We start from the raw sequence: 27,250 nt of genomic DNA, 5'->3' as shown, positions 1-27,250 counted from the left end.
TTATATAAATTATAAAATGTATTTTAAATGTAAGGAAATGTAATCATTCAGAGTTGCAAATTTTAAAGTTGCATAAAGTTTTTCTTTAGATATTCCTACAAGTAGGGGAACCTGGAAAATAAAAGAAATTGTAAGATAATGTACATAATGAATGTCAGAAGGTCTGTGAATAGTTTCATGTGTAAAAATAAATGTCCTGCAATAGTGTGACCTACTCTGTTGTTGCACGTGACAAACCGTAGCTATTCCTAAATGTGTCTTTTTCTGAGGTACCTGAATGTGGCCTTTGGTGATCTTTTTAAATATTTTTTTTAATTTTATGTGTATAAGTGTATTTCCTGCATGTATGTAAGTGCACCCGTGTTGTGCAGAGGTCAGAAGAGGGCATCAGATCCCCTGGAAATGGAGTTGCAGACGATTGTTAGCCACCATATAGGTGCTAGGAATTGAACCCCAGTCTTCTGCAAGAGCAGTCAGTGTCTTAACTGCTGAGCCATCTCTCCAGTTCCATTGGTGGTCTTCTTAAAAGCAATAAATAAATTAAAAGATTAGTTGGAATAAATGCTGTGGGTAACACATTAAGGAAATGTGAGTTACTGAAAGGCAGTGTGTAGAAACGGAGTCACGGTGAGCTCTCTTTAATACTCAGTCTGTTAACTTTGCCTTTGTCTTGTTGTCAGTCTAGTATCTTTAGCAATTTGTATCTTACACTGACTGTCTATCCTGACAGAGTAAGCCTGAAAATACTAGTTCTCAATAATAATTAATGCTCTCTCCACTTTTCATTGTTAACTAATGAAAAGCTAATGAGTTCAGTTCTGTGCTATTTCTTTAACTCTAAAATAGAGTTGACTCTCTTGTCATTGTTGTAAACTGTAGACAATTAGATATAACTTACTCTATTCATGAAAAAGATCCTTTCTGATTTATTTTTAAAATTAATATGCTTACATACCTACATAAACCTTTAAAAAGAAAGCATTACAGTAATATTTCATGTGTTGACCCTGATCCCCCAATCCATAAATAAAGACGTATGATGAAACAGAACAGATTTCACCAAGACCAGTTAGTTATTGCTGTGGTTAGCTGTGACTAGGAATCTATTATTATTTTATATGTTTTCAGATTTTTGATTACTTAATATTAAACCAGTGAAAAGCAGAGTTACAGCAGATCCTGTTATAATCAGATGTTCCAAGAAAAAGCAAGGTCAAATAGCTTGAGGAAAGACTATAAAACTGGAACAGATTACCTCCTAAAGCATAGTTAGTATATGGTTGAACAGATATGGACAGGATGAATGGGTATGCACAGGAGGAACAGTTGTACACAGGATGAACAGGTAAACATGGGATGAACACATGCAGGATGAACATGTAGACACAGGATGAACACATGCCACTGGGTGAGCACATAGACACGGATGAACACATGCCACCGGGTGAGCACATAGACACAGATGAACACATACCACATAGATACAGGATGAACACATACGCACAGGATAGACACGTAGACACAGGATGAACATGTATATACAGGAAGAACACGTACACACAAGATGAACATGTAAACAAAGGATGAATAGGTACATACAGGATGAACACATGCCTAAAGAAATTTGAAGTTGCAACTTTATGATTGCCTAAGTATAAATGATTTTAAATATCGAAGAAATGTTAAATGCATTTGAAAGCATATGATATGTATTGAGAGGAATTTTGTGAATTAGTTGAAACTAATTTTTTTAATAAACCCCATCAGTTCAGAATTTTGCTTACCCAGAATTTGTGTAACCTCTCATCATCTATCAGCTTTACTACAAAACTTATCTATCCTGATGTTCTTTCTGAAACCATAAATATAATTGCTACAGAAGTTATTAGTGAATATTCTAGGTTTTTTGAATTGCTGTTTTATTAGAGATGCATTACTTTGATTCATACATCACACTTATTGCTACTGCATAACACTAGTATTTCCTTAAGAATTGTAATCTGTGTGCTCATAAGATACTTAGTTATAACCTCAATAGGACCACAAATTGAATGTCCTTTATCTAGACTCTAATCTAAATATCTTATGTAGACAGACCAGAAGAATTTCAGCTCTAGGGATTTTCAGATGGCCAATATTTGCATAGGTTTTGACGACTGAACATTCCTAATTCCACAATTCCTTATTTGAAAACTCTAAATTCAGAATGTTTTAAATATCTTTTCTGCACTTAAAAACTTCTGGGTTTGAAGTAGTTTAGAGTTTAGGTTTGGGGAACTATAGACTGTGAAGTACAAACTAAGGAATTTTTCTCACATCCAAACAAATTGTTGCTTCATTTTTCACTGTAGCTGTCCATTGGACGAAGATGGATTAAATAGTTATGCATTCAATCTAGAATACCCTCATTCTGATTTGAATTAGGTCTCCAGTGTCTACAAAGGTTTTCCAAAATATTTTTACTGAGTTTTTGTGAATTTCATATACTAGATCTTAATCATATTTAGACCTCCTTCCCCATCTGCCTCCCCCACCCCCACTGGATTTTATGCATTCAATATATATGTTAAATCCTATCCAGTCAATGTATACAATGTCCCTCGGTGCAAGTTTACCTACTTGAGTCTGGTCAGCCTGTCTAGAGTCTCTCCCTTAAAGAAGATCTGCACTCCCTCACCCAGCAGTAATCAGTTACCAGTAGTTTTTCGGCTAGGGTTGGGGGCTGCTATCCATTTCCCACATTCTGTGCTGTGTTTTTGTCGGATTGAGGCGGCATGGGCCTTGTGCACACTGTCACCATTGTTGCAAGTTCATATGAGCAAGTTCCTGGTTGCCTGAAAGCCTCTGTTTATGTTCATGTACTAACCAGCTCCTAACAATCTTTCCTCCTCCTCTTCCTCAGTGGTCTCTGAGCCGTTGGGAGTGAAGTTTAATGTAGGAGTCCTAACTTAGCCAGTTGTGGACCTCTGTGCGTATCACACTTTGTTGTATAAGGAAGCTTCGCTGATGAGTTTTGATTGAAATTACAGCACAAAAGTATCACTGTTTTTTTCCTAACCTTACTCTGCTAGGGAGATTATGAACTTCGAGTTGCTCTGTTATTTTTTTCCCCTATTTATCGGTAGTATACGTAGGGTAGCGTACATGCCACAGCGCAGAAGTGGAGGACTGAGGACAACTTCGTAGAGTTGGTTCTCTCCCTCCACCTTTTGTGGATTCCAAGGATCTAATACAGATGGTCAGGCTTGTGTGACTAGTGCCTTTCCCTGCTGAGCCAGCTCACTGACCTTGATCTTTTTTTTAACTTTGGGAATGTGACAATGTTAAACTGTTCATTATATCCTATCATACCTTTGCCTGCATTTTTACTAAATGCCTTTTTTTTTTTTTTGGTCTGACAGGGTCACCTATACATAAAGACAATTTTAACACCATCTTTTTAAGAATCATTTCCCCAGATACATTTACTTTCACATGCATGGACTAAACTTATAAATCCAAAAAGGCTGATTGGCTGTATAAGTTTTAGATTAACAGAAAGCCATAGAAATCAAGTATGTATGCTTTCAAAGTAGAGCTAAGAAATTCAAACTCAGGTTACTCATTTCTTTAAAAAATAATTTGTTGCCAGGCGTGGTGGTGCACGCCTCTAATCCCAGCACTCAGGAGGCAGAGGCAGGCAGATCTCTGTGAGTTCAAGGCCAGCCTGGTCTACATAATGAGTTCCAGGACAGCTGGGGCTACAGGGGGACCCTGTCTCAAAAAGACCAAAAAAAAAAAAAAAAAACCAATAATAATTATGGAACCTCTGCTGTACGCCATGCATGTCTTGAGTTACAGAAATACAATGATAAACATAGCAGAGTCTTTTTATACTTTTTTCTCAGCCTATTTCTGCCCCCAAATATTTTTTATAGCATTTACTAACTTTCAAGTTTCACTCCATTTTGCTTGTTCTGTGTGTGCATTCCCTGTGAATGCCATGGGGGAGAGTGTCTGGCCATCACTACCCTCAGCTTCCAGTCTGGTACTTGCTTAGTAGGGAGTCAGTGTTATCAAATGATGATTAAGTCAGGTAAATACAGAACCTAGGGGGGTCAAATTGCATGTTTCTAAAACAGGTTAGTCACCTGTGTCAAGTGTTGGCGATAGGACAGGCTGCATTGAAGACGTGAGGAGTGGGTTTGCTCGGCTGTGGTTGTCCTGAATTGTAGGAAAAGTACAATCCGAGGGAGGGGGCAGGGGGCGTGAGGAGATTTAAGATAAGGTGTTAAGGAGGTTGAGTATATATAAGTCATTCAAGAATGCTCACTGTTAAGGGAGTGAGCTGTATCTAGTCTGATTCTGTTACACAACTATTCAAATTAAAAAGTAACTATTTGACGCTATATAATGCATATTTTTATCTTACTTTCAATTATTTTTCAAATAAGTTATTTAAATTTGCATCCCGTCAAATTCTAATTTATATTTGACCATAATACCTCTTCAAGTCTTTCTTTGTGTGTGTAGAAAGTAGCCCTTCATTTACTAATGAAACTGATTCACTTGTCTGTAAATGTATTTTACATTCTTGGTGAGATTTTCTTCCCTGCTGAACACTGTTTCTGTTTCCTTGTTATGCTGTTTAGTGAGGGTTAGGCTCAGCTACTCTGGGACGCACGCTTCATACAATGGTGCTCCACCCTGCACCACATCTGTGTGTGGTTTTGGAGTATTGTCATGCTGGTGTTGAAACCTAAAGTCAGGCGGGGACTCACTGATGTTTCCATGGAAACTCTCCCATTAACCTTTCACCAGTGTTTTGTTTTGTTTTGTTTTTTCCCCACCCATTCATTTGTAATCTTTTCCTAAATTAGTTAATTCATTAGATTCACAGAAAAGTAATGTTCCGATTCTGTCAATTTATTTAGCCATTGAAGTGTCTAACATGTTTTCTGTTGTTGTACATGATCTAAACCAAAAGAAAAATGGATACCAGAGAACTGTGTTTTAATTTAATTTATTTATTATTTTTATTTTATATGTATATGCGTGTATTGCCTGCATGGGTGTAAGTGCACCCGTGTTGTGCAGTGCCTACAGAGGACAGAAGAGACTGTTGGATCCCCTGGAACTGGAGTTTCGAACAATTGTTAGCTGCCATGTGGGTGCTGGGATTCGAACCTGGGTCTTCTGCAAGAGCAGCCAGTGTTCTTAACGGCTGAGCCACCTCTCCAACCCAAGAACTGTATTTTTATTTTTTTATTTTTTTGTGGTCTTTTTGAGACAGGGTCTCCCTGTAGCCCCAGCTGTCCTGGAACTCACTGTGTAGACCAGGCTGGCCTTGAACTCACAGAGATCCGCCTGCCTCTGCCTCCCAAGAGGAGGAATACTTAAAGGAAAAAGGGCTAGATCCCAGTGCACAAGTGATGGAGGCCCAGGAGCTGTTTAAGTTTAAGGGCCTTATCCAAAATTACAGTAGCAGAGAGAACCTACTTTATCAAGTTTCTGTGAGGATACTGCTGCAAAATATGCTTGATAATTATACCTTATTTTAGAACTGTACCTTTTAGGATTAGATACTGCCTGTGAAATCAAAACTTTAAAGTCATTTCAAATGTCACTCTTGGTGTTCAGCAATGATCCTTTTTTTATACTCATACATATTTTGTAATTGTTCTCAGTATATGTAACATGAAAATTGAAGGAGGACTGTTTGGACAAGGGAAAGAGGGGAAGAGATGTTATAGGGAAGGATAAGAAAGGATGCTGAAGGGCACTGTGAGTCTGTCACTTTGTGCAGTGAATTACAGCCGTCTTCCACAGTAGAGTGGTGGCCTCCACACCTGCGTTTTGGATTATGTGGAGCGTGTGTGCATATTCCTGTGGTGAATTCTTAGCTTTCTTACTAGTCTGCTGCTAAGAGTAGTACATGCTATCATTAAACAAATAGAATGATAAATAACTGGCAGTTTAGTTTAGACACTAATGGAGTCTAAAAGCCTGTAAAGTGACAAAACCCAGCAACTTTTGTGATATATAGGCTCATTTGTGTTACACAGTTTGGTCATATACTTTGACAGTGTTCCTTTTTGTGACTCCTAAAAATTATGATTTTGTGTTACCTGAGTGAAAGACCATTAGATCATGTGGAAGAATATGGCAGCATTCTCGCTAAGGACCCAGGGCTTCCTAGTGCGGCACACACAGTCTCCTCTTAGGCTTGCCCTGTTTTGAGTAGTTGTAATGGAAAGTCGGTAATTTTATCAATGCCCGGAGTGTGTATATTGCAACCATGACCCTAAGCACTATCCTTAAATTGTCATACATGCTGTTGTGTAAAGCTGGTTTTAGACGATCATATTTCGTTATGGATCAGTGATTTCCATTTACTTTCTGTTAGTTGACACAGTCTAAAGAACAGTGTGTTCAGTGTGGTCAGATGTGTGATGTCAAATCAGAATTCTAACAACAATGATGCTTCATCCCCTGGTGCCAGGCTGCCTTCTGAGGCGCTGCTCTGGCCTCCCTGGGACCCTCTGTGGTGTCTCTGAGCACACATAATCTGATCCATGTTTTGTGTCATCTGTGAACCTTAATAACGTTTTGCATTAACCGCAAGGATCAGTTCCTGTCCTTTCTAGTCATTTGTTGGGCAGTTAATACAATCCTGTAGGATGTCCTCTGAGCAGTCCTATAAACTAGATGATTTTACCCAAATACCACAAAGATGCATCAGGACAGAGAAGGACAAGGGACACTGATGAAGAGAAATAGGAAAAATGAAATCTGCAAAACACATTACGTTCCACCCATACTTGCTTTAAATTTTTGTGCAATTGAGGAAATGTAGATTTTTCACAACCTCAAATTTTCATTGATTAAAATATGAAACTGTAATGTAGATGTATCTCTACAATTTTATTACTGTCTGACTCCTGTGATCCAAGTCTATTGTCCGAGGAATGACAAATGGTTTCCACATCACAGTATTTAAGTACCAGTAACTCTTCAGAATTTTTTTTTATTTGAGACAGGGACACACTGGCATCAGGCTGGCTTGGAGCCCACTATACAGACCAGGCTGGACTCATGACTCTTTTTCAAACATTAGTGATTTTATCATTTTTCCCTTAGAACTATATTTTAACAGTTTGCAGAGTGCCTTGAATTTTGTAATACCAGTAGGACCTGCAGTTTGTAATTGAAAATGTTCAGACTAATTTTCCACAAACTTTAAAATACCATTTTTTTCACCTTTAGAATTCTTTATAATAATAGAAAAGTCCTTAGAGCTGCGAGTACATGTACTGGTTTGGAACATTGAAACTATGGTTATTTTTGACTATCAGGCTGCCACAGGTAGCTTCAGAGTAGCATGAAAAACAAATCATGTGTTCTCATCACCTATGGCATATCTGTAAAATTCCTGGCTATATCAGAGACAATATAAATGCTATTTATTTATCTTTGGTACTCTGTGGCTTATTTAAAATAATGCCAGCAAGAACTGGAGAAATGGCTCAGGGGTAAAAGCACTGACTGCTCTTGCAGAGGACCTGGGTTTGGTTCCCAGCACCCACGTGGTGGCTAACTACCGTTCATAACTCCAATTCGAGGGAATCCAACTCCCTTTTCTGTCCTGTGCAGGTATGGGTGCACTTACATACATGTAGTCAAAACACTCATATTCATAAAATAAAAAATAAACATATGTCAACAATAAAAGTAGTATTGATTTGTCCATAAAAACTAAGCTCTTCGAAAGCTGGCTACAGAGAATGCCTGTGTGTTACCAGTGTCTAATTCTGTCCTTTTGTGAGTACTGAATAAATGATTATTTCAGCAAATGGGTGAGATGCTCTGGTTTCCAGCTCTCGGTTCTGCTGTAATATGAATGCTGGTTTTGACACTATAGGAGACAAATGAATTACAAAGTGGTATTAACAAAATGGAAATACCTCTGTGAATTCAAGGCCAGCCTGGTCTACGTAGCAGGTTCCAGGCCAGCTGGGGCTACAGGGAGAACTTGTCTCAACAAAACAAAATGAACATACATAAATTGATTACATTTAGTTTAATTCAACATTAGAAATTTAGAGCTGTGTATTTTACATTATTTTATTGACATGCTATCTTTTTCATAATTTTCCAATGTAATATGGAAATGAATATTTCTGAAGTCACGTCTTCTCTCTGCAGGTACTACTGAGAGAGTGTGCTTGATCCAGGGGACAGTTGAAGCACTAAATGCAGTCCATGGATTCATTGCAGAAAAAATTCGAGAAATGCCCCAAAATGTGGCCAAGACAGAAACAGTCAGCATCCTACAACCTCAGACCACCGTTAACCCTGATCGCATCAAACAAGTGAGTGTTTAGTTGGGATATCAAAGAGAGATAGCCAGTGCAGTGTGAGTTCTTTACAGAGGAAGCCAGTAACTCTTAGCATGTAAATATTTTAAGCTTATCTAAACCAGACCAGTGGCCATTTACTCTTTAAAGACTATTAGATCCTTTGATTGGCAAATTCATCTGTTGGCTGATTGAATTATATATCTATTACTGCTAAACTAAGAGGCACTTATGTGACTCTTTATGATTTCTCTTTTCAAATATAGAGACTGAAATTTTATCAGTTTGTAGGAATCTGTTCTGCTTAGAATTACATCATTTCTCAAAGAATAAAGAATGGAAATGACACTTAGACCCTCAACATTTCCAGTACCGACTCAGCTACGTTTGTAGCCTCAGTAGTTGTTGCCTGTGAACTCCTGTTCTGTCAACTTGTGTTCAGCATTTATCAGCATATATGTATCAGTAAATGTGTATGCCTAGTGTCTAGTCTTTGGTTATAAACCAGCTATTATGTTTTGTATCACTTGTTTAGTGCTTATATATGTGTCATAAAATACCATGTTGTATGGGATTTTCTGTAAAGAAAATTTTACTTGACAAAACCAATGTGAATTTTTAAGGTTTAGTATTGCTCGAGATGGTGTAGAGGAAAATGATATCACTAATGTTAAATAACGTGAATTCTTCTGCCATAAGCATTTTAAACTTACACATTTGTTTGATACTTATGTTCATAATTATTTGTCTTCCCTTTTCCCTTTTATAATTAGCCTCTTAATTTGTGACTTAATTAACTCTCAGCAGATTGTGCTTTTAGAATAAATGTATTATTATTCATTAATTCATAGAAAACTTATATCATTGTAATAAATTTGAAATGTAGCTCAAAGTTTTATTAATTTCATGTTTCTGAATTGAAAAAATTTTATTAACCAGCTTAACGAATCTATCATACTTTTATTGATATGTAAATATAATACTAACCATATCAATTTAAAATTAATAAATAATAGGTGCTCAATTATAGACTAATATTCTATTACATTTTAATAACCTCTTTAAAATATTTTTTATTTAAATCATGAGTCGATAGCTCTTACTCCAGATAAAAACTACTCACATGAGTCTTGGTGAATGTCAAATGGTTCAATTTTTGTACACTTCATAACCGTAAGGAAGTGCCTTTTTATAGGTACATGGCAGCATATACCCATTTCAAAGCTGTAACTACTAGTACACTTTCAAAAATTCTTCATAGTCGTTTAGTAGTTCTAGGTATTTATTTTAGCAGTGCTAGATGAATACAAAGAATAGCCTAATATTGTTAACTTGAAAGTCATACTAGGACTTTATCCAGACTTGGCAAGTGACTTGCCTAGGCACAGACTTGGGGGTTAAATCATCTGCGATTAAGAATTCACCAGAGATCTCTTGGCCTCCTGCCTTAACGCAGCCTGCTACTTTTCCCTTTTCCTTTGTAAAGTCTGTGAGAGTGATGAAACATCGAGGGGCAGGAGTGAACACACGTGAAACTTAAAATATACTTTAGTATGAGATCACTGTCACTATGTCCAGGCCAACAATGTGAGTTACCCTTTATCATTTTTATATAAAGAATGCTTAGTACAATCCAATGCTTAGTGTCTGGATAATCTTAAATCATTAAAACAATTAAAATCTAGTATTATCTACAGCGATGTAAGAGTTATATAGGGCCTGTGTAGATGGTTGAAGGCTACCAGAGTTTAAAGTCTTTTTTTTTTATTTGCCTTGCTCAAATGTTGATTATGCTCAAGATAGGTGTTAAAACTTAATGTGGATTGATCTAGTTTTGTATCTTAACATTCGCTTACAAGTTTTGATAGTCATGGAATTAAAACTATTGTTAAACATTTTATATTTTCATGTAGGCATATACATAAATCAGTGCATCATTTAAATGGGCATGCCAAAAGACCCCTGTATTCTAAGGCAGTATACGTAACAAAAACTGTCTTTTATAACGCCAAAACTAAAAGAAGCTGCTTAAAAATCTAGAGGAGGAGCAAATTTCTAGCGTGTTCTAGGTCAACATTTTTTATGCTCAAATTTGGAACTCATTAACTTTTTAGGTGTCCAGTTCACCAATATAATATTTTTTAACCAAAGCACCACCAAAGTAGTTGTCAAGTATCTAAACTTAAATGACTATGATTTTATCTGTAGGAATGATGCCAGCTGTACAGTATAAAATAAATATTTGTACAATAAATCATGGTCATAGGCTAGGTCAAAATGGTTTGCTTGATGTTTAGATGCTTGAAATTTTAATGTGTAGAATCTTAAGCCTTCTTCCTAAGTGAGAATCTGTCTTAATAAATGACATTTACATTTAAAAATTAATTTATTTTAAAGAACTAATTAGAAATTTTCTTCTAGATAAGGTTAAAGAATAAAAGAGTTAAATTCTAAATCAAAAAGAAAAATCTAACTTCTCCATATAAATAGATTCATATGCAATGTGAAACTGAATTTTACTAAGGTTTCAGTTGCTAGGCTGGCCTATGTTTTTGATTGACAACTTTAAGTTTTTGCTTACTAAAAACTATAATTTATAGTTTGGACTTATAATAAGTCAAATATAGTTGAAAACAAGTAAAATTTTGAAAGTGATGACTTAACATCATCTGTTGTGCTCTTGTAATAAACTGTTATGTCCTGAAATGTGTTCTGAGATACAGTTGGTACCTGAGTAAACTTTGTAATCCTAATACTCTATCCAAGTGAACCCACCAGTGACCACCACCCTCATACAAGGGCAGCTTCTTACGCAAGTGTAGACTCAACTCATTGCAAAACTCTTTCCTGTACTAGAGTGATGAGCTCTAGTTTCACAGCCTTAGATCCAACTTCATATAATAAATGTTGTAGAGTATCCAGTTCTTAATTCTATACTGTTTTAAAGCAAATCTTCACTAGGCAAGAGGTAGCTGGGGAATCTGAAGAATTTTCTTATTTAAAAATATCAAAAAAATCCAACTCTCTGTCAAGGGTTTTCCCTCCCTCCTGAGCTGGCAGAAATAGCACTTGTCAAGTTTCTGTTCATTATTCACTCGCTCAGCCATACAGTCATTAAAATGCCCACTTAACTGCAAAATATACCAACTTACAGCCCTGGCCCTTAATACTAGTTTTTGTTCAGGTATCAGTACTCAACCTAAAGCAATATGAAACCATATTTATATTCTAAAGGTACAGCATAGAAAATGTTTGATAAATTCTCAGGAAAGACTAATTAGGCAATAAAAAGGCTTGTTTAGAAAAGTGAGACAAAATGGCTTTGAAAAGAGGACTTTCGTATCCTTGAATATAGTTCCAGGATACTCTGGACAAAGAAGAATATCAGTGCTAAAATGTAGACAGTTAATGTTAGGTAAATAAGGCGGGGCCAGATATGCAAGAGCTTGTGTGTGTGACCTAGTGCATCCCACAGACTACAACATTCCTCTTCGTGTTGTCTAAAGAGCTTTTAATTCCTCTGAAAGACTATGAAAAAGTAAAGGATTCTCTGCATTTTGCCCGTTTTGTACTAAAAAGTCCCACATTTTGAGGGTATGTTCTGGCACAGCTATTGGTAGGGAAATAAATATCAGTGGTCTAATAATAAACTAGTTCTAACAGCGAAAGGCTAGGATGTTTATCAAGAATGATAAGCTAAAAGTGATACGTAGCATTTAAGTATTTAAATAAGCACTTTTTCTGAAGGCTTATTTAATAGAACCTTTAAACAGGTTGACAGGTGATGCGTGGAATAATGTTCTGCAGCTGGGTGATAGACCTCCTTCCTAATTGAAAACATTCTAAGTTGAAAACAGTTGAGATTTGTTGTCCATTGCTTTTCTTTCTTTACCCGTAATTATTAGAATTTCTTAGTTATATATTGTTGGAGACTTGCCTGAAGAACAGTTATATTTATCAAAGTGTGTATTTATGGTAATATTTTCTGGTTCCAGAAAAAAAAAAACACATTTTAACAAGAATTCATGATTAATTTGGTATAACTTTTACATTAATATTTCCCCAAAGCATAGTTATATCTTCATGTAAACAATGGCTAGTGTTAAAATCTTGGTATTTTAAAAGCTACTTTATATTTGAAAGAAGTCCACTATGTTACATTATTAAAATATTTCATTTTTTCTCATAAGTAATTCGGACTTCAGTATCTAAAGTTAATTAACCATTCAAGTTATATAGATAAAAGGTATGTATTTCCATATGAAAGGAGAAATGGTACTAAAATTACTATACCTTTCATATTCATTATTTGAAAGTAAGAATATAAGCTTTATTAATATATATTACAAATTCATCTTCATAGATGTTGTATGGCTATTCAGTTAACTATATCTTCTTGATAGATATCAAAACTATATTTGGCACTTCAGAATTACTGTATTTTAATAACTGCACAGTAAATCAATTTAAATACTTTGCCTACAAAACATTAAATAAGCGTTGTACACTTATACGTTGAAATATTTCATATGATTTTCTTTCCATTTATCTGTGTATTTGAGAACAGTTATCCCCAACTGTTCCATTAGTCTGATTAATAGAAAGTTTTAAATTAAAAACATTGTAGGAGTATATTCATATTGATCTTTTTATTAGGACAATTTTCCTTTTAGAATTTGAAAAATTAGCTGAAATGAAATCTGCCTGAAATATCTTTATTCTTTGATATTATAAATAGATAAAGCTAGGGCACACTTATGCTTAGAAATATCTGTGTTAATAATACTACAAAACCTGTCACATCCTTCATTAGTATTTTAGACTTTTAACAAAAAACCAATTTTCTGTAATATTTCAGCAAGCTCATTCTTTAAAGCACAAACTTGCATAATTTTCACTTATTTATTCAAACTATTAAAAAGTAACGGTAGCCAATCATCATGCTTAATAACAAAAACCTGTTATTTAGAGCACATTAATACACGTCGTAGGTTTAAAATCATTTGTTTTATTCATGGAAGAAAATAAAAGCACCTGAATCATTAAGGACAATTTTGATGACTGTGAATTATATCAGTTATTAATAGATACATGAAAATCGTGAAGAATAATAAAAATTTGACAAGTCATCTTAATCTACGATATTGCAAATTCTGAGCCACTTTATGTTGCTACTTTTTACATCTGTTTCTTTGAAAATTCAAGTATATCATCGAGGGTCTGTATCAAGAACAAGATGGGTGTTGTAGAATACCTGTAGTACTTCAAGTTCATTTCCCCTTGGTGGACAAAGACATGCAGAATCTGTGCTTATGTACATAATGAACTTAAGATTTCATTAGAATCTGTAAACTTTAGTGTTAATCTGAGAGTAGTCCAAAACAGATTTAGACGTGTGTGGACTACTCTCAGAATGCTGTGTTTCCTACCAGTTAAGCTGGGTTGAGAAAATGGAGGCTTTACTCTGTGATTCATGTAGTGTGTGGTGGCATGCCTCCCCATGTCAGTACATGTAAGAAATGTCAGGGTGATTTTTCATAATGCAAATACTGTCTCACTAGAGGAATGGCAACAATTAATTATAAAGAGACAAAACTGAAAATAAACGGTATGAAACTTTTTAAATTGTTACAAGGCTTTAACCTCTACCTACTTACCTTTGCTGTTTTGTTTTTGTTTTTGTTTTCTTTTTAGTGTGTGTGTCTCTGCGTGTGTATGTTGAAAAAAAAATATTGGTTTGACCCCTCCCCCCATTAGATCTTTTTCTCCTTCAGTTATTTTAGGTTTTAACGAAGAAGAATCAGGAAAATTTTAAGGGAAAAAGTCTATGAAGCATAATCTGCCTTTAGAAGCAAGGCTATTATACTTTTTCACTAGAAGTCAGTGAGTTAATCGGAGACTTTGAATTTATTATTACCTTTATTCTTAATTGCTCTATTCTATCCATATTAGAAATTCTGACACCTTAAATTCAAATGCAAGACCAAAGCACGTCTCTCTCTCCCTCACACTGCCAAACCTTCATGGTAACGCTTTCTATCTGCGTAGTTGTAATAGACCTGTATCAAGTTAAATCCTAGGAATCATTGTAGAATTGTGTCCAAACCATAGAAAACTATCCCATTTTGCCCATTAAGAAATACTGTCTTTAAAGAAGGCTACTCAGCCAATTTTAGATTGCTAAGTGAAGTATGACACTTAAAAATCAGTTCTGGAGATTGAGAGATGGCACAGTGGTTAAGAGAACTGACTGCTTTTGCAGAGGACCCAAGCTCAGTTCTCAGCACCCTCCTTAACTCTAGTTCCAGGAAATTTGACTCCCTCTTCTGGCTTCTGTGGGCATTGTACAACACAGGTGCACTTACATAGAATAATGATGCATATTAAAATAAAAATAAATCCAAAAATTTTAAAAGCTTAAAAAAATAAACTCTGAACTTTCAGGTTGTCTTATTAGACATGAAAGGTTTTTTTTTAAATATACAGGTTGAATGGCTTAATAAGTATATGTGGTTTCATATAACACATCTGTATGTAGCACATATATGTGTTTAGAAATGGACCAGTAAATGCATTTCATAATATCCTGTGTTATTTTGAACACAGGCTGATGATGATACAATATATTAGGCCCTCTGTTTATTTTAAATGTAACATTTACCATAAATGATAAAAATATTTTGGTAGCTCTTAGAATGCTGTCAGTAACTGTTTATTAATATGAGGTTAATGTTTACATTTTCAGACGGTCTCTAAGTTTGTTAAAGTTAATATTTTAGAAGATATTGTGATATTAAGAACTTAGAACTGCAAATTAAATTGCTTTTATGTTTGGATCCCTAAGTTGATGTGGAATCAGCTTGCTGGTGATGGTCAACATATTAAGTAGGTGGAACTTTTATGCCAAAGTAAACTTCATCTCACCACTTCTTCCGACTCTGACTGTATTCATCGATAGGAAAGTGACTCTTCAATTTTACTCATCGAATTTCTTGAATTTTCTTTGACATCTCTTTTCCCAAAAGAAAATCAAAGGGAAAGAAACGAGACTACTATTCATGAATATGGTCAGGGTATGAGTGCTCATGGGAGTTGCTATCAGTCACCATCATGATTTCAAGTCATGGATTTATTTTTACATGCTTATGCATGCATATTTACATATATTAGTTACTCAGTTGATCTTGAATTCCATTAAATTCAAATGGATAGGAGAAAACTTTGTTCATAAGATTTTGTTCTCGTTATATTACATTTTATTTTGTTTTGTTTTGTTTACTGATCAGTTTAAGGCTTATAAAGGTTGATTTGCTCCTGACCTGCTTTGTTCCCAGACATTGTCATCTTCCCCAACTACCACCAAGTCCTCTCCATCTGATCCCATGACCACCTCCAGAGCCAACCAGGTATGGTATCACCCTCTCATCTACACCACACTCCCACGATGATTGCCTGCCTGCGGAGACACAGAGAATGGTGGGTTAGGGGTTTACTCGTTCATTCACATATGTGCACCACAGTCAGATTCCAAGTGACCTAGCGAACAGTTAGCCATCATCCTTTTAAATCTGCCTGCATTTTTAACTTCATTTAATAGAAAATATATTCAGGTGGTAGGCTTAATTAGAATTCTGGACTTTTCCCTTAAAATTGTGATTATTTTACAAAGCCCCAAGGAATACTTACTGAGTTTGTATTTTAATCTTTTTTAATGTATCTTCCTATAAGTTAAGCATATCACATAGGTTCAAAAATGCATTAGAAACTGAGCATTAAAAATATGCCTTTGAAAGTGAATATAATTGTATTTGCTTTTTGAGACCAGGCTTACTATGAGAACAATACTGATGATAAACACCTTCAGCCTAACATTGGTGGCTGTGGCTCTTCAGTACTGCTTAGCAGCTGAAGACGTGGTGTTTCCTTAATCTTCAAGATTCTTACTCATGTTCATTCTAAGAGTGGCAAAGTTTGCACTAGAACTCTATTTTATTAGCTTGGTTTGATGATTGTTTTAGTACTAAGAATTTGTAGGTCACCAAAAATGTATGTGTTGAATATATTTATTAAAATGCTTAAACACATTTTCATTTTGTGTGAGTTGAGTTTCATTTAGATGAGAAGTATTTTTCTTTTATTATTTTCACTTCTTATTTTTACTAAAACAAGGCTTCCTGGGATTATTCAAATATTAACAGCAATCTCTTAGCATATTTTTTATCAGTTGGCTAACAAGGTGTTGACTTTGAACTGTATTTCCTACATATTTTGTATGTAGCTTTTGCATATTCTCTAATTTAAGGCCATTTGTATTATTTTGATCATTTATTGGTTCTAATTATTTTACAACTTTAGGAAAAATAAAACGACTTAAACCCAATAAACTTTAGGATCGTCTACTATAGGAGTTTGATTTCATTTTTGAAGAGATGCTCCCTTCAACCAGAAGAACTTCACAGTGTTTACATTTTATCCCCCAAACAGTTCGTGGACATGAATAGTGATTGACCCCCCTGCACTTCTCTTTGAAGGAAACGTAGCTGGGAAAGCACGCAGTCCGTGGTCTCCAGGCTTTAGCTTCTGTTACATGAGCTTTAACTCCCTGGTACAGAGAACCACCGAGAAAATGGCCAGCCCTCTATTTTCAAAGTCTCCTTTGTACTTCATTAGTATTTGGTTTCCAAACCAAAGCATAGCAGATGCTCACGACACAAGCCAGGCCCAAGGTTTCCTCAAAGTAAGATGCTCAGAAAAAAGACATTTTGCTAATTTTGTTTCTGGAAATAGATTTGTATTTTTTTAATATGAATGTAGGTTTTTATAAAATGGTTTCTTAAAATGTCAGCTGTGTCTCCCTGCTTAAGTAATACTATATTTTTACCTTCCTAGGTTCTTACTGCATTCACTTCCGCCAAATCTAGTGTTTTCTGATTTGAAATAAGTCATTGTGATTTTCATGTTCTGTCTACTGGACTCAACTACATTTGTTACTTATACTTTTTTTCCGATTGTACACAAAGAAGCATATCTGATGAATAACATAAAGCAACAGTTAAAAGAAAAACAGAGCAAAACCCTTGATCTATTGAAAGAATTGTAGTTATCAATAACCTTTATGTTACTGGCGATTTGTAGCTATCCCCTGCACTCCTTGGCAGTAGCGTCTAGTGATGTGATAGAGGCAAATCAGTTTTGCATTTGTTGTTCCTCACATTTTGAATTACAGAGCTGTCAGTATTTTCTTGAGAATAGTCATAATTAATTTACTGATTTACATCTTTAAGCATAGCTTAGTTAGTAAAACATAAGTTTAATGTAATCTTAAACTTTAGAGAGTTTTTAATCATAGTAACTTTTATAGCTGGTTTAAATTTAGTTTATATTTACCCAGCTACTAGCAAATGTTCCTCTGGTCTTATAACTGGCAGAGATGGAGAAAGAGAGGAGTTTCTGTTTTAGATGGGAAGTAACTGCCATGTGTTACAGATAACAGGATAACCACTGCTGTAAGATCTGGCTGGAAAAAAATACTTCTTCTAGGTGAACTGCTGTAAGCATAATAGAGTACAGTCAGGTAACTGTCATTTGGTGGGGGTTTTTTTTCTTTTATCAATTAGCTAAATGAATTTTGATCAAGTTGCGAGTTGTGGTTGATAGTTTGTGTCACTAATGTACACTGGAAAAACCTAAATTGAAAACAAGAGCAGTAATTCAGAGGATATGTTTGATCTGCAAATCCATCATTCCAAAATTCTGCATTATAAAATGATTACGTGTTCAGCGCTTGAATTTTTTTTCCTTCAGGCTTCATAACATGTTTCCTCAAGTCATATTCTGCTTGGTTATGTCAAAGAGCTAATATTAAAATGTTTGAGTTAGCAATAGTCTAATATTAGTACTGACCACCTTTTCAACACTACTGTGTTTCTATAAGCAAGGTTTATCTTCTTCAGTTTAGTTCTATAATTACTGTTGAGTGGGAGGACTCATTATTTCTTGTTTAGTATGAAATGCTATAATTTCTCTATTGGGAAGAAGTTGGTAGGGTTAATAGTGCTACAACTTTCTCTTGCATGTGTTTCATATTTTAAGATGAATGCTTGGAACATTTTAAATATGGAGTTTTCAAGTAAAGAAAACAAATATAAAGCAAACAGACTTGGCATGGTTAAACGTTTTTAAAAAAATCAGCAGAATCTGTAGCATTTATCAATTCCAAATTGATGCTAACTTATTCAGTCATTCTTCATGATTTTATAAATGGTTTTATGAATCAGCCATTGGTGCCAAAAATTAAATCCCAGTGTTGACTTTAAATTCCTGATCGTTAGTGCTCGTGAATTTTTCTCAGATTTCAGAATGTGTTTTACAGAGTTTTGACTAACAACATTGAAGTTATGTAGGGCACTTACAAATTGTATATAATGCATGAAAATAGATAATTCATATGTAATACCTTTTTAATGGTTATAGGTTAATAAAGCTGAAACTGACTGGCAATAGTCAATTCATAGTCACGGGTCTCAAATTGACCCAGTTCTATGAAACAAGAACGAAACAAACACCCATTCTCATTCTCCATTTCAAAAGTTCTCTTTTCAGCTCTACATCTATTTTCTGTCGCTTTAAGGTCTGTGTCTGGCAGGTGGAGCCCCTGTCCTTGGCCTCACAGAGCTGAGCTCAGAGCGTCTGCTGGCCTGGCAGTTTCTACCTCTGGGTTCAGCCCGAGGGACTGCTGCTTTCCCCAGGCTGTTAGAGTTCTCAGTCCATCTGGCTGAGGACTGGGGACTCTTGCTGGCTGTTGGCTAGAGGTGGCCCTGTATTCTATAGGCCAGCTACAGCTTGCTGTTTGCTTCCGCTAAGGCTGGCAAGTGAATTTCCGTTGTGTGCTAAACAAAATTGAATCTTTGATACTGAAATTCATCTCGTGTGGCTTTCTCGCCTCCTTTGCCATGCAACATAACTTTAAAAAAGTGATGATCTCAGCACATGCTCTGTCACTTAGAAACAAGTCATGCCCCAGAAGTATTAGAGGAGAGGGTTAGCCAAGCTGTACCAGGACGGGGTGCAGATAAGGGGTGCGGGCTGTGGACTGTCCCTGCCCCTGCCCTTCTGCAGCTTTTGCTCCTTCCCAACTAATAACTTTACATTTACTTCACTGAAAATAGTGAATCAGTCAAGAGACAGCGCCCACAAATGACAGCAGCCGTGCTCGATGAACCAGCACATGCACCCACGTGGTTACCTCTTCACTTATTTCCATGGGGGTTTTTCCTCCTCCTCGGAAACCAGCCCTTTCACTTATACCATGAGCTTGTCCTTCTTCCTTTTGCTCAGTAATGTCCTTTCTACGACTATTGTCTTGTGTTTGTCAATTTCTTACATTTTAGTCAGCATGCAAATATGTGCCCTCCTGTCTTCTTTTGATTTTTCAGTTTAATGCTTGACAACTTTCTATGCATATGGAATGTTGTCGGGAACATGCTCATCCCATCCCGTGCCCTCTCTTCTCCCCTACCTGCTCCCATGTCTCTGACATCTCCCATCTAAAAGACTGAGCACTGTCCTCTCTCTCCTGCCACAGACTGAGCCCCTTTGAGTCTTTAATAGCAAAGCTCAAAAACATACCGTCTCTCTTCTGTTTTCCCGGTTTTTTCCTTCTGTTCCTAAGTCTGCTTTAGCCAGGCTTTTTCCTCCAGCACTCCACCAAGAAGCCAAGGGCATCTTCGCTCTAGAAAAGGAAACTCTCCCAAGCCGCAGCAGCCACGAACTTGTGGAACCTTTGTGATTGTTCATGTACCTACTTTTAATGTTCATAATTTTAAATTGTATTTCCCAACATACTTCTAAAATTTAAGCTTCATGTCACAGTTACCTTGAGCTCCCCTTCCTGGTGAAACTCCAGACAATGTGGACATGCCTGCTCAGCATTTCATTTACACATCTAATTGATATCTTAAGTTCACCAAATTCAAAAACTACCAAAACCATCTTCTTTTAAAGTTGTCACATTTTTATTCCTTTGCTTACACCTGAAGTGTTTTAAAAAGTTTCGTGCAGTGAAAGCCAGTATGTTCAGAATGGCATTACAGTGTGTAAGGTCTTGTCCTGGCCACGTGGCTTCTTTCTGACCACCCACCTCCGCACCCAGTCCCACCAGCCACACTGACTGATGTGCCTGGCATCCCTTGCATCAGCGAGGCAAACCCTTTTGTCATTGTTTAGCTCTGTCTTTGCTCTGCACATGAGAAATTCTCCTTTCCAAGATCTGTTTAGTTGGAACCTTCCCAACTCCTTCGAGGCTGTTCTGAACCCACCCTCTGCTCTGCTCAGTCTTCTGCTGCTTCCCTCTCACCCATCACGTCTAACTCTGTTTCCCATGCTGCACTGTGTTGTTCTGCTGGCTTAGGAGTACTGTGCACTTTCTTAGCAGCATAGCTATTGTGTACTGTGTGTCTCATTACTCCTTTAGAAAATTAAGTTGTATGATGGTAAGGCCTTTCTCTGTTTTATTCTCTGATGTCTCTGAAACAGAACCTAGAATGTAGTAGATTCTGGGTAAGTACATGTGAGTTACCAACATTAGACAGAATGAAACTGCACAGGAATTGTCTCTGAAAGAATAAACCAAATAGATGAAATACGTTTATTGAATAAAGACTTTAATTAAGCTTAAAGAGTATAGTGTTTACCAGGCTTTTACTCATTGTGGCACCACTACTACCTGAAAAGTAAACCTGTGAAAAAAATCCGATAGAAAAAATGAGTGACATTTTTAGAAAGATGATTTGTAGATGAGAACAGAAATGCGTAGTAAAGACACAAAAACATATTCCAATGTCACAGCATCAGGAAAGGTATCACTATCACAAGGTTAGTTATATTTGTTTCTTACCAGATCAACAAAATTTTATGTAAATATGTATGATATACATATGTCATATTCAAGAATTAATATGTCTGTGTTTAGAAATCAAAATTGCAGCAAGGATACAGAAATAAGCATCCTCACCCACTGTGGGTAAGGGAAGTGCTGCACTCGGTGTTCAGAGTCCGTAAAAGGAACTTTTCCCATCCATAGATAGATGATAGATGACAGATACATAGATAGATGATAGATAGATAGATAGATAGATAGATAGATAGAAGACAGACAGACAGACAGACAGACAGACAGACAGACAGATAGATAGATAGATAGATAGATAGATGGATGGATGATAGATTGATAGATGATTGATAGATATAGATAGATGATAGATAGATAGATTGATTGATAGACAGATGATTGATAGCTATAGATAGATGATAGAGATGATAGATTGATAGGTATAGATGATGGATGATAGATGATAAGATAGATGATAGAGAGATAGATAGATAGATAGATAGATGATAGATGATAGATGATAGATGATAGGTAGATAGATAGATAGATAGATAGATAGATAGATAGATAGATAGATAGTAGATCGAGAGATAGATAGATGGATGTAGGAGTATGTATTGTAATATTACTTATATTAGCAACAATTGGAAAAGAACTTGACCATTAAAAGTTAAAGTACTTGAACAACTTCTAGTTTTGCAGAGTGTTATATGAGGAGCCAATAAAACTAATGGGTAAGATCTATGTAAACTGTCCCACAATAACTTTTGTGTATCAACTAAACAAAATTAAGTTACTGAGAAAAATACGACCCTATTTTTGATGGTCAGATGACATCTGCCTTGTTCCATATTTATATGCATCATGGCGATAGCAGAAATATGAGAGTTACTAACCTCTGATTCTTGTACCTGTCCTTTTGAAAGTTAGCCAAAAACTCAAGACAGAATGAAAAACATAGACTGTATTCTGATACACACGATGTGTTAAAGTGGAGAATTAGCAGTTTCTCAAGGGGGATATTTAATATTATATGTGCCTCTTAGCTGTCAAGAAGTGTCCCTGAGGAGAGACCTTGAGCCCAGAGGGACACACATAGTTTCATATTTTAAATTATAGTAAGTTAAGTAGTTGTACAATAGTGTAACATTTTTTCTTCATCTTCATAATATTTCAAAAGTTTTTGGCCTGGGTTCATACCAGAATTATCTAAGGAGGTTCCAAGTTAATAGCTCCTGGATGGGTAAGATTGTACATAGATATTTGAGTAGTTTTAATTCATACATAAGTTTGAGTGTAGATACTAGTTTTAGGAGTGAGAAGGATTGCTAATTAATACAAGTTAAAGTAGAAAGACTTGTCGTTCAAAGGATGTTTTTCCTCTCCGAGGTTGCATGAGCAAACCTGACTGTTGTCAAATACGGTCAGAAGATCTCATCTTGGAGATCTTCATATGCAAATTACATTAGTAGTTTTTAAGATTATTTTGCACTACTCTTGCCAGAAACTTGGGACTTGGTTAAGTCGGTGCCTCCTCTGCATGCTTCGCTGGCTGCACCTGAGTTGTTAGTGAACTGTGTGTGTGCACACGCTTCCATGCGTGTATCCATAGTGTATAGTCATAGTGGTTATTTTGTTATTCCAGTATCTTCCATCATTTTGGAAGTCAACTGTTTTTCCCCCTCTTAATACTCTAACAAGCATCGTTTAACCAGTGTGTTCATACTAACCTCATTTCAGTGATGTCATGTAGCTTGAAGTATTATTTCTGTTTTAACTCCCATAACCATTCATCTAGTGGACATTTTCATTTAGTGTCTGATAGGTATTTCAAGCTGAAAATGTCCAAATCAAGTTTCCTTCTATCCATATCTCTCCTCCTGTGTCCCCACTATCTATATCACTGAACCCAGCCCTTGATTTCATTCACTGCTATTTTCATTTTTCACTTTTTAAATTGAATATTAAGTTCAATTAAAATATTACAGCGAAAGCTTTAGTTTTCATATAAAATGTAAATATTTCAAATACACTGTTTCACTATTCAGAATTTAAAACTGTTAATCATAATTTTGTTTAAATTTTATTCATTTTTATGTTTATGAGTGTTCTGCATGCATGTATGTGCACCACATATGTGTACAGTGTCCACAGAGGCCAGAAGAGAGTGCCACTTCCCTGGGAACTGGAGTGAAGGATTGGTGATTAGCCACCATGTGGGTGATGGGAACTGAGCTCAGTGCCTCCGCAAGAGCAGTCAGTGCTCTCAACTGCTGAGCCAACTCTCCAGTGCCTTGAACTTATGTCTTAGTATATATGCAGTAAAACAGATACCTGTACTAAAAAAGCATATGTGTACTGAGAGAGTACATAGGCACTAGAAAGAGATCTTTGTGATACTTTGATTCATGATTAATGATAGTTAACGCTTCCATAAATTTAACCTCAGTTTAGAAAAATCTGTTTTTAAGCATTAAGACAATAGTCTACATTATTTTTACTTGAGGTAAATGCTTGGCGTTGCCACAGTGTGTGGTTTACGGTCTTCTTGCTCTCCCTGTCATTGGCTTTCTCTCTGGTGTAACTGTGTCCAGAGTGTTTGTCATCACAGTGTAATAGGTGTAGCTTGGCGTTGTCGCCTAGAAACATAGACTGGTTTCCTATTATTTTCCTCCTCCCTAAGCCATAATGCGATGCAACTTTAAAATATGCAGCATTCACACATTTTTAAAAAAAAGTAGAGTCATGCTTCAGGAACAAAGTGAAATAATATTAAGTAAAAGAACAAGTTTATTAAAATTATTTTTTATAGCAATTCTATGAAGAATATCTCTCACTTTCTTTCATCTTCCAGAGTGATAAAAAGGGGTTCACTGCCTGCCTCTCTCCATCATAGCAAGACAACATGAACTGGAGAAAAGGGGTGCAATGACAAGCTAGTGTCCGCAGACGTCCCTCAGTGCAAGGTCATCCAGTGGGGCCTAGGCAGCCTAGCTAGAGTCCCTCCCTTCAAGATCAGTCTTCCTCACCTAGCAGGAATCAGCTGCCAATAATTCTCCAACTAAGATGGGGGCCTGCTGCCCATCTCTACAGTTCTTGCTGGGAGATACCATTTTGCAAAAGAGAGGTGTACCTGTGGTGGTGACACCTGCTTAAAATAAATAACATAGTAAGAAGTGCAGATATATGCTATGACTTCTGTGGTTTTAGGGCATGGCGTTTGATCGTCACAGATATGTCACAGCTAACCTGCTTATGACATTTCAGCAGTTGAAAATACATTTTGAGGGGAAAGTCACTGTAGGAAGACTGCTAACCTTCTAACCTCTCAGTCAGCCAGATGACACAGGAAAACAACTAATATGAATATATTCAGAAATTCACAGCCAAAAATTGGATTTAGTATGAGATTTATCCTCTTCAGAGATGAGGGTACTAAGATGAGACAATTCAGAGAAGATGAAATGTGGAGGAAAAGTTGGGGTGTAGTCTGGAGAAATGTGCTTGTTTGCATAGGAATATGGATAATTCAGTACAGAATCCAGTTAGGGGCAGTTAGTGAAAGATATAGAGCAGATTTTTCTCACGGAGCCCAAGTGAGACTCTGTCTGCCAAGGGCCAATTGTAGAGTTGCCTGTGGCACTACACTGCCCTTTAGCTAGGAGGACAGTGGGACAGGACAGTGGAGGGAGTGCTGGGAAAGCCTGGCTGACGATGTCTCGTTCTTCATAAAACTTCTGTCAGAGCACCACGTTGGCCAGTTTACAAATGTTTTCAGTAATGTTCCATTACAGAAGTATTCCGAGTTTGAAATTTATTCATAAAATATCATATTTAACATTCAGAAACTAAGTCTTTAAAAGCAAGTATGCTCAGCACAGCATCTCCATCTGTGTGATAAAGCTTTAGGTTGGTTCTAATTCATCTTTACAATAGGGTAAAATGGAGTCATGTTTTAACTTAATTATAATGCTTTAAAGACAAATAATTTTCTATAAAAATATCTGTTCTAAAATTTAAAAATGTTAAAAATATTTATCTCATTGTCCTTAAAACTAAATTCACTCAACAGATTTCAATGTATTTGACATTCCTAAAAAGTGTTTATGTCTTTACATTTTTTAATTCAAAACTTAGAATTTTTCATAAAATGAGTAAACAAACTAGAATGAGGCAAAATCTTCCATTCATGATGGTAAATTTAGTGTGTGGAAAGAAAATCAATAATGTGTGTCAGAATGTGTGTACTGCATACACATACCGGTGAAGGGCCCACTGGAGAACATGGAGTTCTACACATCGCTGCTTCCCACTTTCCAGAACAGAAGAGAACAGAATTGGCCAAAACAGCCTTACTGAGTTTGCTTTAGAATATTCTTATCCAAATCTGTGTTTTCAATATAGCATTATTGGTACTTGCTGGAAATTAGCAAATGAAATATAGGCCATTTCATCTAACAAAGCGGAACTTCTTTTCACAAGTTAGGAAGTTATTTTAGCATGCCCATTTTAATGTGTGCAGCCCATAAATCTCTTATTTCAGTGGCCTGTCAGTGATGACACTCACAGGGATTAGCCATCACAAGGGAACATACACACCCATGTATGTACAAGTATAATCCTAAATGTTAATATCTATCTTTTCATTGTAGGGTTTATAGAAAATGACATTCCCCCATTATACACTTGAGCAATATTTTATTGAGATGAAATAAATCAGAATGCACTGGTGTCTGTAGCTGGGCACGCTGAAATAAATTAACAAAATGGCTCCATTGGGTTGTTGTAAATATTCATGTGACTGCAGTGATTGTTCATCATCTCTTGATAATAAGGTATCAAGCGCTGTTTTTTAAATATAGCTGTGTCTTCTAAAGCAGAATAGCTTCATCAGAATATATAGGTAATCTAATTTTCAAATACCCTTAACTTACGAAGCATTTAAAATAATTGCTGATAAATCACTTAATTTTTATAAAGTTAAATGACTGTATGTCCATTCAGTTGTAAAATAAAATACTATTTGATTGACCTTCATGTCTAAAAATACCTGTAAAACAAGCAAGATATTTGCGAATAACCCCCAAATTACTAGGTAGTAAGGAACATGAAATTAATGTTTTGACAGGGTTTAAGCGAGGACTCCTCTACTGCTGACTTCATTAACTTTGCTCTCATAATTCTGCCCTGCGTGTTTGTCCTGGAGCAAAGGGTTTCTTTAAAGCCGGAGCAGATGAGGCAGAGGCAGCAGCGTTACGATGTCTGAGCCGTAAAAACGCTGCTGTCTAGTTCTCAGTCCCTTTCCCGACACGCTGGTTTCTCACCCACTGTATTGCAGAACGCAGAAATCCCAGGAACTTCTTCTGTTAGGTGATTTTGCTTGAATTGCTTTTTCCTTTGAAAATTCTCACTGTGCAAAGTAATTTGATAAAAATATGAGAGAAGTCACTTTAAAGTTGTGGTATTTCTATCTTTAATAAATTATGCTTAAACGAATTATTAATTTATTGTACTTTTTGTAGGATAGCAAAGTAATATGATGTCTATGCACAAAACAGAAGTATTATTCATACGTATTTTTTTTAATTACAGGTAAAGATTATAGTTCCCAACAGCACAGCAGGTCTCATAATAGGGAAGGGAGGTGCTACTGTCAAGGCTGTCATGGAGCAGTCAGGGGCGTGGGTGCAGCTTTCCCAGAAACCCGATGGGATCAACTTGCAAGAGAGGGTTGTGACTGTGAGTGGAGAGCCCGAACAGAACCGCAAAGCTGTTGAACTTATCATCCAGAAGATACAAGAGGATCCGCAGAGTGGCAGCTGTCTCAATATCAGCTATGCCAATGTGACAGGTCCAGTGGCAAATTCCAATCCGACCGGATCTCCTTATGCGAACACTGCTGAAGTGTTACCGACTGCTGCAGCCGCCGCAGGGCTCTTAGGACACGCTAACCTTGCCGGCGTGGCCGCCTTTCCAGCAGTCTTATCGGGCTTCACGGGCAACGACCTGGTGGCCATCACCTCTG

General features: G+C 36.3%; 1 protein-coding gene across 4 annotated transcripts in view; it reads left to right on the top strand.

Annotated features, from left to right (window-relative positions):
• The window catches only part of Nova1 (NOVA alternative splicing regulator 1), a 145,184-nt gene that overhangs the window by 111,880 nt on the left and 6,054 nt on the right, over positions 1 to 27,250 (top strand). For 2 of the 4 annotated variants that reach the window (XM_029561712.1, XM_008829301.3), the window contains 3 exons: positions 8,185 to 8,351; positions 15,671 to 15,742; positions 26,818 to 27,250. The exon at positions 26,818 to 27,250 is cut by the window's right edge. In XM_029561712.1, the coding sequence (XP_029417572.1) occupies positions 8,271 to 8,351; positions 15,671 to 15,742; positions 26,818 to 27,250 (586 nt within the window). In that variant the 5' untranslated portion in view covers positions 8,185 to 8,270. The remainder of the gene's footprint in view (positions 1 to 8,184; positions 8,352 to 15,670; positions 15,743 to 26,817) is intronic. The other 2 variants (XM_029561713.1, XM_008829304.3) reach the window with 1 other exon arrangement.

This window comes from Nannospalax galili, unplaced genomic scaffold (assembly GCF_000622305.1).
Source record: "Nannospalax galili isolate Female #2095 unplaced genomic scaffold, S.galili_v1.0 scaffold754, whole genome shotgun sequence".
Classification (NCBI taxonomy): Eukaryota; Metazoa; Chordata; class Mammalia; order Rodentia; family Spalacidae; genus Nannospalax; species Nannospalax galili.
This window is presented reverse-complemented; position numbering and strand designations above follow the sequence as displayed.